Source organism: Microtus oregoni, unplaced genomic scaffold (genome assembly GCF_018167655.1).
Source record: "Microtus oregoni isolate MIOR12 unplaced genomic scaffold, Mior012 000061F_ref0000440, whole genome shotgun sequence".
Lineage (NCBI taxonomy): Eukaryota > Metazoa > Chordata > Mammalia > Rodentia > Cricetidae > Microtus > Microtus oregoni.
The window spans coordinates 1,305,108-1,318,167 of record NW_024543871.1 but is presented as its reverse complement, the minus strand read 5'-3'; the positions used below and the strand labels follow the sequence as shown (position 1 = coordinate 1,318,167).

General features: G+C 43.6%; 1 protein-coding gene across 1 annotated transcript; it reads right to left on the bottom strand.

Annotated features, from left to right (window-relative positions):
• Positions 1 to 5,592: 5,592 nt before the first annotated feature.
• Positions 5,593 to 8,691, bottom strand: LOC121439507 (EH domain-containing protein 1-like). Its single transcript, XM_041640008.1, has one exon. The coding sequence runs from the start codon at positions 8,674 to 8,676 to the stop codon at positions 7,072 to 7,074; it is 1,605 nt and encodes a 534-aa protein (XP_041495942.1). The 5' UTR covers positions 8,677 to 8,691; the 3' UTR covers positions 5,593 to 7,071.
• Positions 8,692 to 13,060: the final 4,369 nt, after the last annotated feature.

The following is a 13,060-nucleotide window of genomic DNA, read 5'->3' as shown; positions in this document are numbered from 1 at the left end:
ATTTTATGCCTAACTTACTTTCTATCATATCTAAGAAAACTGCAACTATACCTATCTAGTATCCATCTCCATCAAAGACTCCAGAGGGATAAGGTATTACCCAAGTAAACAGGAAGTGCATTGTAAGCAACTTCCAGAACTCTAGAATTGACAGAGACATTTCACTGTCTGAACAGTCACCCAAAGTTCTTCTGTACCATTGGGGCATCTATCTTCAACCTACAGGCCCATGGTATCCAGCAGACTTTTCCATGGAACAGGAAATTTCAAAGACAGCCCCACCTATATTGGCAGTTTGTCAGTCACTTTCTTCTGTGTCCTGCAGAATGTCTGGCAGTTTCTTCTGAGAAGCAAGAACCCTGAATAACCATCCTGCTTTGCTTTGGTAATGTCTGCAGCAGTCATTCTTCTGTGGGTCCTGCATGTCCAGTCCACACAGTACATAGGCAGCAGTCAAAGGCAAGAGCACTTTCTTTGCTCAGTGCTAAGTTTGCCAAACTGAAAACAAACTCCACAAGGTGTTTCTTCAATGCTCATATCTTCTCTGAATTAAATTGGTGCTGCCAGGAGCAGATGTGTCTCATTGTCACCAAAAACTTTAAATTAACAAAATATTTAAAATGCCATATTCTATAAGTCTTAGACGTATTTAAAGACCATCTATCTATCTATAATATGTCTATATTATTTGGAAAACATACCTAGCTTACCTACAAATTTGATTGTTATATATGACTAACTACTGGCCTGTGTTTCTTGATTATTCTAAATAGTTCATAATAATAGTTTTCAAAAACTAGAACTTTACCTTACATTTTTAAATGATCTGCAGAGGTACAATACCTTAAACAAGAGCAAAAACATATATACAATATGTTGTTACAAAATAACCTTAAATTGGTTTCAATATACAAAAATTCTTTAAATAAGAGTAGAAATATATACACAGTGTGTTGTAAAAACATACACAAAGGTCCTTTAAACAAGAATAAAAATATATATACAGCATAACAAAATTGACTTTGGATTTATATCCTTATACCAAAATCCATGCCAAGGCAAAATATAGGAGATTAATAATTGTTTTTTATCCTATATTCCTGTATTCTCCTAAATTATAACAAACATCCATGACCCACAAAATAACCAAAGACCACCCACACCTCTTTTTTCTTGGGAATGTGGATGTTGTGTTCTCTAGACTGCTTCCTGCTGATTGCGGGTGAAATAATTTTAGGGTTCCAGAGGGAAAATTTGAGATAATAGCCAAGTCCTGGGAAGACCAGTTATAACCTTTGCTGATATCACTTGTCAAATTTCACGATGTCTCCCTTGATCAAACCAGATCCACATCAACTTGGAACGAATCCACAGCCTCTTATTTCCTGTGAAAACAAAAGCAAAACCTGTTCTCCAGAGGACTTTTGATTTCTATTTGACAAATACATTTTTTGACTTTTTTAAAGTTAAGGCATTCTTAAAATATCCAGGCTGGTTTATTTGTACAGTCCCTCTTTCAATTCCAGGTCTCTTAGTGGCTGCCCAGTGCTTCTCAGCAATCAAAAAATTCAAACTCAACAAAATAATATACAGAATCCAGACTCCCTGTGTATTTCCCATCTTCATGTGGCTTTTTCCTTTTATATTACTTTTGCTGTCTCTTTAAAGATTTTCTTTGTATGACTCCCTATACCCATTGTCTTTCTTAAGCCTACACACATTGTAAAGCACTCCAGAACCTATTAAGGTTTTTTTCCCACCTTATGGCATATCTCAACTTTTTTGATTGCAACAGCAAACTTCCTCCACGTGCTTTATAGGCTGGCTCACTGCCTTGTGATTTCATTTTAGTCAGTCTTGTCCCCTGTGGTTGGTGATCAACTGAGAGATGTGTTGGAATCGGGAAACCTGCTGTAGATTTCAGAGGAAGATTTTCCCTTGTGCATAAGGCAGAGTCACAGGAAAGCGAAACTCTTTTACCATGAGTCACCATCTTTTGGGATAATGGTACACGGATGCGTTGCTTAGAGCCACAGTACGTCCTGGGAGACCATGAGAAGAGACAGAGAAGACTTTTATTGTGACTGTTATGTAGGAACAGGATGAACCTCTACCTCGATTTTAATTTGGAGTGTCTGCTGGCTAGTTTTATGTCAACCTAACACAAGCTAAAATTGTCTGAAAGTAGGGAACCTCACTTAAAAAATGCAGAGGAAGCCACCTCCAGATGGCCACTGTGTTGAGGTGGTCAGAAATGTCCTGAAATTCTAGGTCTTAAGGTGGCCACAACAAGGATCCAATTACAGCATCACCATAGGCCAGTTACAGAGGATATTCCAGAAGCAAAATATAGACCCCAGGAGTAAAGGTCTTCATAAAACAAAACTACTATGCCATCAATGCCATCAATTAAATACATAAAAGAAAATGCCTCTGTAAGATCAGGCTACAGGCAAGCCTGCAGAGCATTTTCTTAATTAGTGATTGATGGAGGAGGGCCCAACCCATCATGGGTGGTGTCATCCCTAGGCTGGTGGTCCTGGGTTTTATAAGAAAGTAAGCTAAGTAAGCCATGAGGAGCAAGCCAGTAAGCAGCTCCCCTTCATTGCCTCTGCATCAACGCCTGACTTCAAGTACCTTCTCTGCTTGATTTCCTGTCTTGAATTCCTTTGATTATGACTGTGACATGGAAGTATAACCCTTTCCTCCCCAAGTTGCTTTGGTCATGGTGTTTTGTCACAGCAATAGGAACCCTAACTAGGGACTGGAGGGATGGCTCAGTGATTGGGAGCATTGGCTGTTCTTTCAGAGGTCCTGAGTTCAATTCCCAGCACACACATGGTGGCTCACAAACATCCATAATGAGATCTGATGCCCTCTTCTGGCCTGCAGGCATACATGCAGGCAGAACAGTGTATACATAATAAGTAAATAAATAGGTAGATAGATAAATAAATAAATCTTTTAAAAGAAACCCTAAGTGGGACAGATGATCTCATAAACACATTAATGAAATATGAAAATGATAATTATTTATACAATGGTATTTTGAAAAGGCCAGCAGTACCTCCCGAGTTGGTCTAAAAGCTTACCTTGAGAGAGTAAGGAAAGAGATAAGCTTGGAATTTTAATTGTGTGTGTCTTAGAATGATCCTTATGTGTGTAGGGGCTTGTATGGTTTGAAACTTGCCGGTACCAAAAGAGGAAGCACTAAAGCTTTGCTAGCACTTTGCCAAATGTAGGGCACACTGAGAGTGCAGAGCCAAGTCTTAAAAGCTATTATAAATCTAACAAAAACGGAATCGTGGAGCTAGGGGTACAGTTCAGAGGAGAGTACGTGCTTAGTGTGTGCGATGCCTTGGCCTTACCACCTATGCACACACACCCTATAGATTACGGCTTTTCATTGTAATTCACCCCGATTTCTGACTGATGACAAAATGTATCATGCTTCATTTAATTGAATTTAAATTCGTTTAAATGAGATTGTCACACTCTTTGAGGCCTGAAGCTTGAAGCTTATAAATAAGGTGAAAATGTCGTTTAATGCTTTGTCCAATAGCCCGGAATCATGTTTTCTGAGAAGTGAATAAGTGCCTTGGTCACTATCAGTAAAGGGGTCAAGAAATGTCTTGGTGAAGACCTGCATTGTGATTTAAATATATGCTATGCACAAGGTATGTGTGACCTTAACTGGCACCATACCCAAAATATGAGTCTATGAGGTAGTAGATTGTCAGAGTGCCTTAAATCAAAGCGAGGAACCTTGGGAAAGGAATTATTGTTGTCACTGGACAAACCAGAGAGCCAGATCACTGTCAGTGGCCCAAGAGTCTGAAAAATGCTGCAGGTGATTCTAATATTCAGCCAGAAAAAAAAGATGCTAAGCTATCTGTATGAAGTTTGAACAACTGTATTGATACTTGGGTCCTTTTATTTATCAGAGATATCCTGATGTTTCTATGTTGCAGCTCTAATTGCTATTGTGTTACCATGTAACCCAGGCTGACTTTAACCTGCCATCTTCCTGCCTCAGCTTCCTGAGCGTTTAGATTACTTGTGTGTGTTGCTATGCTTGGCTTGCAGTGCTTTCTTGATACATAGAGGCAGTCTTAGGGTAAAGCCTTTCCCCTCATCTTACTGCCAGTCACAGTTTACACAGAAAGGAAGACAAATGGTCCATTTTGAGATACACAGATTGGTCGAGGCCAAAAATACACAAGCGACGCTCCTATCCCATACTGGTATGCTAATTAATTATTAATGACCAAACCCTCTGATTTAGGTCGGTTAAATCTATACCATAGTTTCTGTAGAACCCATCAAACACAGAAGAGCAAAGTCCAACCCAGAGTACAAGCTAGACATCATGCAACAGCTCAAAGTACATGTGGAGCCCCCTCCCAGGCATCAGCCAGTTGACAAGTCAAAGCAAGATAAAAAGGGCTCATGGCTATGGAGGTTTTGATGCTAAGACTATGGTCTTGGCACCCTTCTTACAGTGCTAATTTTAGACAGGAGGGAAGATCTCCACCAAAAATTGCTTTTGGTGTCAAGTCTGATGATACTATACATATATCAAGAGGATGAGGGGAGATTTATGGCTGGTTCCAAGGAGGCTTCCTAGGACCACGAGGATAGGCATCCCAAGATGAGTAAGGAAGGGAAACACGAATTTTTTTTTTTTTTGGTTTTTCGAGACAGGGTTTCTCTGTGGTTTAGGAGCCTGTCCTGAAACTAGCTGTTGTAGACCAGGCTGGTCTCGAACTCACAGAGATCCGCCTGCCTCTGCCTCCCGAGTGCTGGGATTAAAAGCGTGTACCACCATCGCCCGGCCCACGAATGGGTTTTTACAGTGCTTAGGAGGTGTGCTGAATGAAAGGATTTGTGAGTAGAAGGGGACTGCAGATTTTGAAGCCATGTCAGGTCTCAAAGGGAGAGGAAGGAGAATCAGGACTTTCTGACAAGCTTGCTGGCATGCAAAGCATAGAGGGGAAGAGCTATCAGAAGTCAGATGCTGAACAATGCAATCAACTTCTCTATTGCTGCATCCTGGTAATGACAGTGTGGGAAATAAAAGAGCCGGAGTCCTTGATGATGCTATTCAACCCCTAAAATGACCATTTCTTTTGGTGCTAAAGAGCTCAGATGTCTTTATGGTTGAGGATGTTTTGTGATAGGCTTTCTAATCCTTGCAGCTGAAAGAATTCTGAGCTGATAATGTCAAAGGTATTATCATTGTGTTAAATACATTCATGGAATACAAAAGTGGTTGGGTATAAGTAAGTATTGTGGTTCAGTATAAATAGCCCTATCAGTGTAATTCATAACAAAATCAACTATGGGATGTTATATTAGGGTAGTATTGACAACGTACTTTAAAAGCTTTCATAAAATCTATCAAGTAAAAAAAAATCTACCAAGTACTCCTAATAAAAGCACAGAGTAGAAGTAGGAGATACCTGCTTACCTAAGATGATAGAAATGCTATTACCCTGACTTGTTCGCTGTGCAATGTGTACATGCACCACATCATCACAACGACAGATACTATGTTTCTGTCAAAACAGTAAAATTAATTTTTTTTTCACAATTAAACTTTCTTTAATGCAAGGAACAAAGTCTTTGCTCAGGCACCCCCCCCCCCCCACACACACAGGTGAGGATTGAGCCGGCTGGACTTTAGTGAACCTGTGAGGTCATCTCACCTAACTCTCAGCTGAGGCAGGGAGCTAGCAGGCTGGAGCTCAGCATCAACAAGGCCCAGAGCAGTGCTGGGAGGTGGTAGGCAGCTCCCTGAAGCCCACCTGCGGTGTGGGATGAGCAGGCTGCAGCTGCCCCACCCACCTCAGTAGAAAGCCCACCCTGACAGCCAACCACTGGCCATAGGGTGTACCTGTCCCAGAGGCTGCAGTGGGGTGGTTAAAGTGGTCATTTGCTAGCTCTGGCTTCTTACTGCTCGGTCTGGGGATCTCAGGACACCCAGACCTCCTTGGCTCAGCAGGGGAGGAGGGAGGAAGGAAAGAGAGGGAAGGGGTTGGGTTTTCCCCTGTCCTGCTGCTCGGCCACTACACCCAGGCCAGAGCCACAGGCTTCCTCTTACCAGCACCAGACCACCCCAGGTCACAGGCCCCACTGCCCACCCCAGGCAGCCAGGGGCTCCAGGAAGCTGCCGTGAAGACTGATGAAGTGAGGACATTTCAGAGCACTCAAGAGCAGGAGCTAGGATGGCCTTCCCTCAGCTAGACTACAGAGCCAAGGCCAAGGGGTCTGCTCTCTGCTGGAACTGATGGACGCTAGGGTACAGGAAAGGGAAGACAAAGATCACAGCTTTGAACAAGTGTTGTGGAGTTACTGGAAACCTGGTCAAGTATAAAGAGTTCGCTTACAGAACGATGCCTAGCTTATGTGTTTTCCTGGAGGACACCGTCTCTCACCCCTCCAGTCCCCACAAAAGTTAACAGTGGCTGGGTCTTAACCTGTGGCTGCTGTATTGGCTGGGGTGTCAGAGACGGGGTGTGGAAGCAACAGGAGGGTATGCACCCCGACCACAGCAGAGACCTGAAGCAGCTTCCCCGAGTGCTAGCAGGAAGCGAGTCACTGCCCCATGAATAAACCTCAGGTTGAAAACAAACTGAGAGAGCTGGGGGGCCCCTGTCTACACATGGGTGTGCCAGGGTGGGCTGTGAGGGGTGGATCCCCAGTCACTATGGCTGCCTGGGCAAGGCAGGGCAAAAGGAAAGGCTGAGTGTGGGGCTGCCAGACAGAGGAGGAGGCAAGAAAGAAGGCTGCCTCTAACATTATATATTAAAAATATTCATGGTTCTTGTGCACATCCAAGCATCACCCATGCCTCCCCGCTGAACCCCCGACAGCTTTAAAAGAAAGATGGTGGTTTTCCTATTCAAGAGGTGAGGAAACGCTGCTCAGTCTTTATGGACCTTGAAAGATGGTGACCCTTTCCCTCCCCAAATCTCTGCCCCTCCGGGCTCAGGCCCACATGGGCAGGCAAGGCGCTGGCAGGTAGAAAGTGCCAGGGCCCTGGAGCTTGGGGGTGTGTCAGCACAGCTGTCACTCATGCCTCCGTTTGGAGGGTGGGATGAGATGTGGAGGAAGGTCAGCAGGTAGCTCATGGCCTTCTAACTTGACCTTGATAAGGTGGTTGGCCAGGGCAAACTCCTCATCATCCAGCAGGCCATCCTTGTCCACGTCAGCCAGCTTCCAGATCTTCCCCAGCACGGTGTTCGGCAGCTTGGACTTCACCATCTCCTTCTTGGCGTTGGCACCGGTGATCTTGCCATTGACAGGAGACAGCGTATAGAAGATCTCGTCGTAGGTGGGCTTGTCCTTGCCAACCACCCACTCAACATCATCGATGCCCTCGCCAGCCCCCTCTCCGTAGCCATGCCCAAAGGGCCCATTCATGGTGCCATCAAAAGCCCCTCCCTTCACAGCCTGTGAGGGCATCAGGGACTCCTCTTGGCGCACCATCACCATCAGCCGGGCTATGTCGTTGGCCAGCATATCATCCACTGTATCTAGCAGCTTGGGCTTCAAGGCCTGGAACTTGCTGAAGTCCTGAGTCTGAAGGAGTTCCTGCATCTTGCGCAGGCTCGGGAAGTCGCCAGGGGAGATCTGGTGCTCCCGCTCGATTTTCTGGTAGATTTCTCCCAGGATATTCACCAGCTCTTTCTTCTTGCTCTCTTTCCCAAAGACATTGGGCATCTCCTTCTTGAGGGAGCTGATGATGTAGGCATGGACCTTGGCCAGCCTGGCCCGCTTGATCAGGTCATTGAGCTTCCTAAGGGCAGCATTTCTGGGTAGAGACTGGATGTCGTTGAAGAGGTCCTGCTCCTCTGCCTCGAAGAGCTTCCGGTTGTCAGGGATAAGCAATGGGTGTGACCAGAAGGAGCCAATGTAGACCCGGACCACCTCGGGGGTGTTGATGATCTTCCCCAGCGACCACATGAGAGCCCCGTACACTTTCATCAGCTGCTGGGTCTCAATCTGGTCCGCCTTGTTCAGCACCACACGGATCTTGTCCTCGTGATTTTTGAGGGCCTTGATAACTTCTGAGAACTCGTCTGAGATGTCCAGCTTGTGGGCGTCAAAGAGTAGGATGATGTGGTCCACGCGCTCAGCAAACCACTCGAGGACAGCCGCAAAGTCATAACCTCGGCTGATGCGCTGCTTCTCGCCAGACAGGATCCCGGGAGTGTCGATGATACTGATGCTGTCCAGGACCGGGTTGGGCAGCTGTGCACACATGAACCTGTTGAGGAAGGCGTTGCCGAAGGCGTTGAGCTTGCGAAAGGGGCGCCGCGGGTCGACGACGAGCGCGTTGCCCGGCACCACGCCCTCGGTGGGGCCGTGCATGACCGCGATGAAGGAGTCGGTGGTGGGCTCCGGCCCGATGCGCATCCCCGGGAAGTCCTGCTCGATCAAGTGGCGGATGAAGGTGGTCTTGCCGGTGCTGTACTGGCCGACCAGGAGCACCATGGGTTTGTTGTCGAAGTCAGCGTCCTCCAGCGCGGGCGAGTGGAACTCGTGGAAGCGATAGTGCTCCTCCAGCGGCAGCAGCTTCTGCGCGTACAGCAGTCGCAACCCCTCGGCCACCGTCTGGAAGAGCTCCGGCTCCTTCTTGCTGCGGGCATCCTTGCTCACCCAGCTGAACATGCTGCCGGACACTAGGCAGGCTGCTGCGGGACGGAGCGGCGGCTGAGCGGGACGAGGGCTCGCGGCCGAGCTAAAATTAATTTTTAAAAGCTATAAAGAAAGAAAAAAACAAATATTCTGGAATGATACACCACAATGCTTTCAAGATGATCAGGTAAGTTGTTGTAATTACTAGTCCATATAATTCTTTCAGATTCTAATAACTACAATTACGAAAGAAAATTATATAGCAAAGTAAATATTTAAAGAAGAGTTTTGACATTTTTGATGTAAATGTGCTTTCAGAAAATTCAAGAGACATTAATAAATACCAGTCAAATTAAGGAAAATCTCAAGAGTGAAAGATACAAGATAAACACATGATTTTCTCTGTAGTAGGAATAAATTGGGATAGATGAAAATGGGCAAAATAGCTCTCTCACTAAACTGACTTAAATGATAAAGTACTTTATGTGACAGGTTCATAGTATGCATCCTGTTTGTGTCGCTGATGTGTTTTTGTCAACCTGACATAAGCTAGGAAGAGAAACCTCAACAGAGAAAATGCCTTTATTGGATTGCCTGCAGGCAAGTCAGTAGAGCATTTTCTTGATTAATGATTGATGTGGGAAGGCCTAATCCATTGTGGGTGGTGTCCTCCCTTCGCTGGTGGTCCTGGGTTCTACGAGAAAGCAGGCTGAGCAAGCCATGAGGAGCAAGCCAGTAAGCAGCACCCCTCCACAGTCTCTGCATCAGCTCCTGTCTCTAGGTTTCCACTCTGTTTGAGTTCCTGTCCTCACTTTCTTGTTCAGTGATGAACAAGAAGTAGAAGTGTACGCCAAATAAACCCTTTCCTCTCCAACTTGCTTTTGATTATGGTTATCGGTCTAGCACAGAAGTCTAAGACTGTGGATGAACTTAGTTTAGACTCAGCTGCTCGCCTTTTTCCTTTATGTTTGCATATGGGTGGGCCACAAGGAAACTCCTGTGTGGGAGGTGGAAGACAGAAGTGAAGCAGTATTCAATTTGGAGCTTGGTCACTGTCTCTTGTCTGGTATAAGATAGCAGCAGGGTTTTCAACTACCCTCTATTTCATTATGGTTTAGATAAATGTCCCCCACAGGCTCATGTGTTTGAACACTTAGTGCATGTTGGTGGCACTGTTTGGGAAGGTCATAGACCTCTGGTAGTAAAGCCTAGCTGAAGAAAGTAGATCTCTGCTGGGTGGATCATGAGGCTTATAGCCAAGATCTGTTTCCTGTTCTTTCTGCCCCTTGATATGCCCAAAAGTAAGGAAACAGCTGCCCAAAGATATGCCTTTTCTGCCGTGATAGATAATACCCTTTCAAATTATAAAGCCAAATTAATCTTTCATCCTTTAAATTGCTTTTAATAATGTGTTTATTTAAAGTAATGAGAAAAGTAACTTAATACTTCCTTCTTTTGGATTGTCAATACTAAAAAATAAAAACAACAAAATTAAATTTTTAAAAAAAGCAAAATTTTCACCTCAATGGGGATGAGAGTTTATTTTAGAGCTATATTCAAGTGACCATGGCTCAGGAACACAAATTAGGTTACTCCAAATTCCACACTCCGAAGTGGTAATGATTTGATAAAGTTTTTATAGTAACAGAACAAAGAAAGTCATAAATCAAGGCACTTTTCAAATACATTGGTGGAAGTGGTAGGTAGGTCTGTTACAGCAAAACAGGGAAAACTCTGCTGTAGGCCTCAGCTAAGAATCTGACAGCATTTGTAGTCCTTTGTCTGCTTGGAAACCAAGGGGATTTTTGGACATGTCTAATGGTCACAAAGATGTCAGGCCACATACAGAAGACGGTATTAAATAGCTATTAAAGGTGATGCAGCCACACCAGGGTAACTTGTCTGTGAACTTGAAACCTTCCAACCTCTTCACATGTTGATCAACAACCTCTTGATGTTGTGGTTAGGTGATCAGCCTTGCAGAAGGTTGGCATGGAGACCAGGTAAAAGCTGAGAAGTCCCATGAAATGAGAAGAGTAGAGAAACTGTAGCAACCAGAGTGTAGATTTTGCCAGGCATAGCACTAAGTGGAAATAATGTATGTATGCAGAAGGGACTGCAGAGACTTGCAGAGGACACCCTTGTACATTGATGGTCCTCCCAGGTACTTTATGGATCCATGCTTGCACTTGAGGAAACTACCCAAGGCTAAAGAATTAGTTGTACAGAATGGTTAGAATACTCAGATCTGGAAGTAGTAGTAGTGTCTATTCCTTTTAGCCAAACTGTTAAAATCTTACAGTTCATGAAATAGAAGAGCATTAAAGAAGGCATTGCCCAAGTAGTGAAGAAAAGACTATACAGTGATTTTTTTTTTTGTCACGGTCAAACATAGGAGTCAAATTCCCAGTCTCACACATGATTGCTAGACAAGTATTCCACCACTGAGCTAGCATCCCAGCCCTTTCAAACCTTGAGATGTTTTTGCTAAGTTGCCCTAGCTGACCTCAAATTGACAATCCTCCTGATTTAGTCTCTGGAATATTTAGGATTACAGGTGTGCACTATCACGTGTAACTGAAGGTCTTTATTCATCTGAAAGACCTTTACGAATGACACTAAAGGATGCAACCATTTCCATGAACTTTTCTGTCAAAAACGAATTGCAAGAGTATTTGTAATGTCCCCAAATTCCGGTGTCAGAAATGAGGTGGGCCAATCTGTAGAAGGAGCGGTGGGCCACTTCCTGCCACCCAGCTCCTGCACGGCTAACTTTACCCTAAATAATTACATGGAAACTGTATTCTTATAAACACTGCCTGGCCCATTAGTTCCAGCCTCTTATTGGCTAATTCTCGCATCTTGATTAACCCATTTCTAAGAATGTGTGTAGCACCATGAGGTGGTGGCTTACTGGGAAGGATATTAACCTGCATCCATCTTGGAGAGGAGAGCTATATCATCTGTCTCATTGCCTTCTTTCTACCAGCATTCTGTTCTGTCTTCCCCTCCTACCTATGTTCTGACCTATCAGGCCAAGCAGTTTTCTTTATTAATTAACCAATGAAAGCAACACATAGAAAGAAGATCCATCTACATCATTTCCCCTTTTTCTGTTTAAGAAAAAAAGAAAGGCTTTAACTTTAACATAGTAAAATTACATATAACAAAACAGTTATCAAGCAAGAATTACAGTTACAATATTTATATCTATTTTATCTTTTATCATAACTAAATAAAACTATAACTATCCATTCTTCAACTCCATCAAAGACTCCGGAAGGATATAATATTATCTAAGTAAACAAGAAATAAATAACTTCCAAAACTCTAGAAATGACAGAGACAACTCTCTGCCTGGACAGTCACCCAAAGTTCCTTTTGTACCATTGGGGCATCCATCTTCGGCCTTCAGGCCCATAGTATCCAGCAGACTTTTCCATGAAGCAGGAAATTTCAAAGGCAGTTCAGTCACTTTCTGCTGTGTCCTGCAGAATGTCTCGCAGACTCTTTCATGAATCAGGAACCCCTAAAGACCATCTCACCTTTAGGCAATTTCAGCAGTCCTCTCTCTGCGGGTTTTCTGTGTCCAGTTTATGCAACAGTACAGGCAAGAGCAGTTTCTTGCCCAAATGGCTAACCAACTCCATAAGGAGCCTCTTCGATGCCCATCTTCCTCTTGAAGTAGATTGGTGCTGCAAGGAGCAGATGAGTCTCATTGTCATGAAAAGCCCTAAGTTATTAAAACATTAAATGCCAAATTCTGTAGTCTTTGAAAGAGATGAAGAATGCCTATCTAACTGAAATATATCTCTATATATCTATAAAATCTAAATAACATGACTACAAGCTTTACTATTATCAATGATTATCCATTAGCAACCTATATTTCCTAATTATACATTACATTTTTAAATGAACCACATAATCACAATACCTTAATCAAGAGCAGAAATATATATATACATATAACAAAATTGGCCTTAAATTTAAATCACTAAAGCAAAATCCATATCAATGCAAATTATTCATATCTATATCACCAAATTAAAATTTAACACTATTGGGCATCCAGTCAAAATTATAGGGCATCAAACCTCAAAGGGAACTTAACTCACCACAAAGCAATATACCTATCTATCTGTCAAAACCAACCCTACAGCTGGACAATTGTGAAATCTCAACACTTGAGAGGTTGAGGCAGAGAATCATGAGCCAAATAATGAAAACCTGTCTAAAAACAATACCATGATGGATGTGGTGGCACATGCCTATAATCCCATCACTTGGGAGGCAGAGGCAGGAGGATCAAGAGTTCAAGGCCACCCTCAGCTATGGAGTTTGAGGCCTAGTCTGTACTACAGGAGACTCTGTCTCAAAAACCAAACCAAAACAAGACACTGAGAAGAAAAAAAGT

Excerpts from the sequence above, each read along its gene's own strand:
- LOC121439507 (XM_041640008.1), bottom strand. The coding sequence starts at position 8,676 with ATGTTCAGCTGGGTGAGCAAGGATGCCCGCAGCAAGAAGGAGCCGGAG.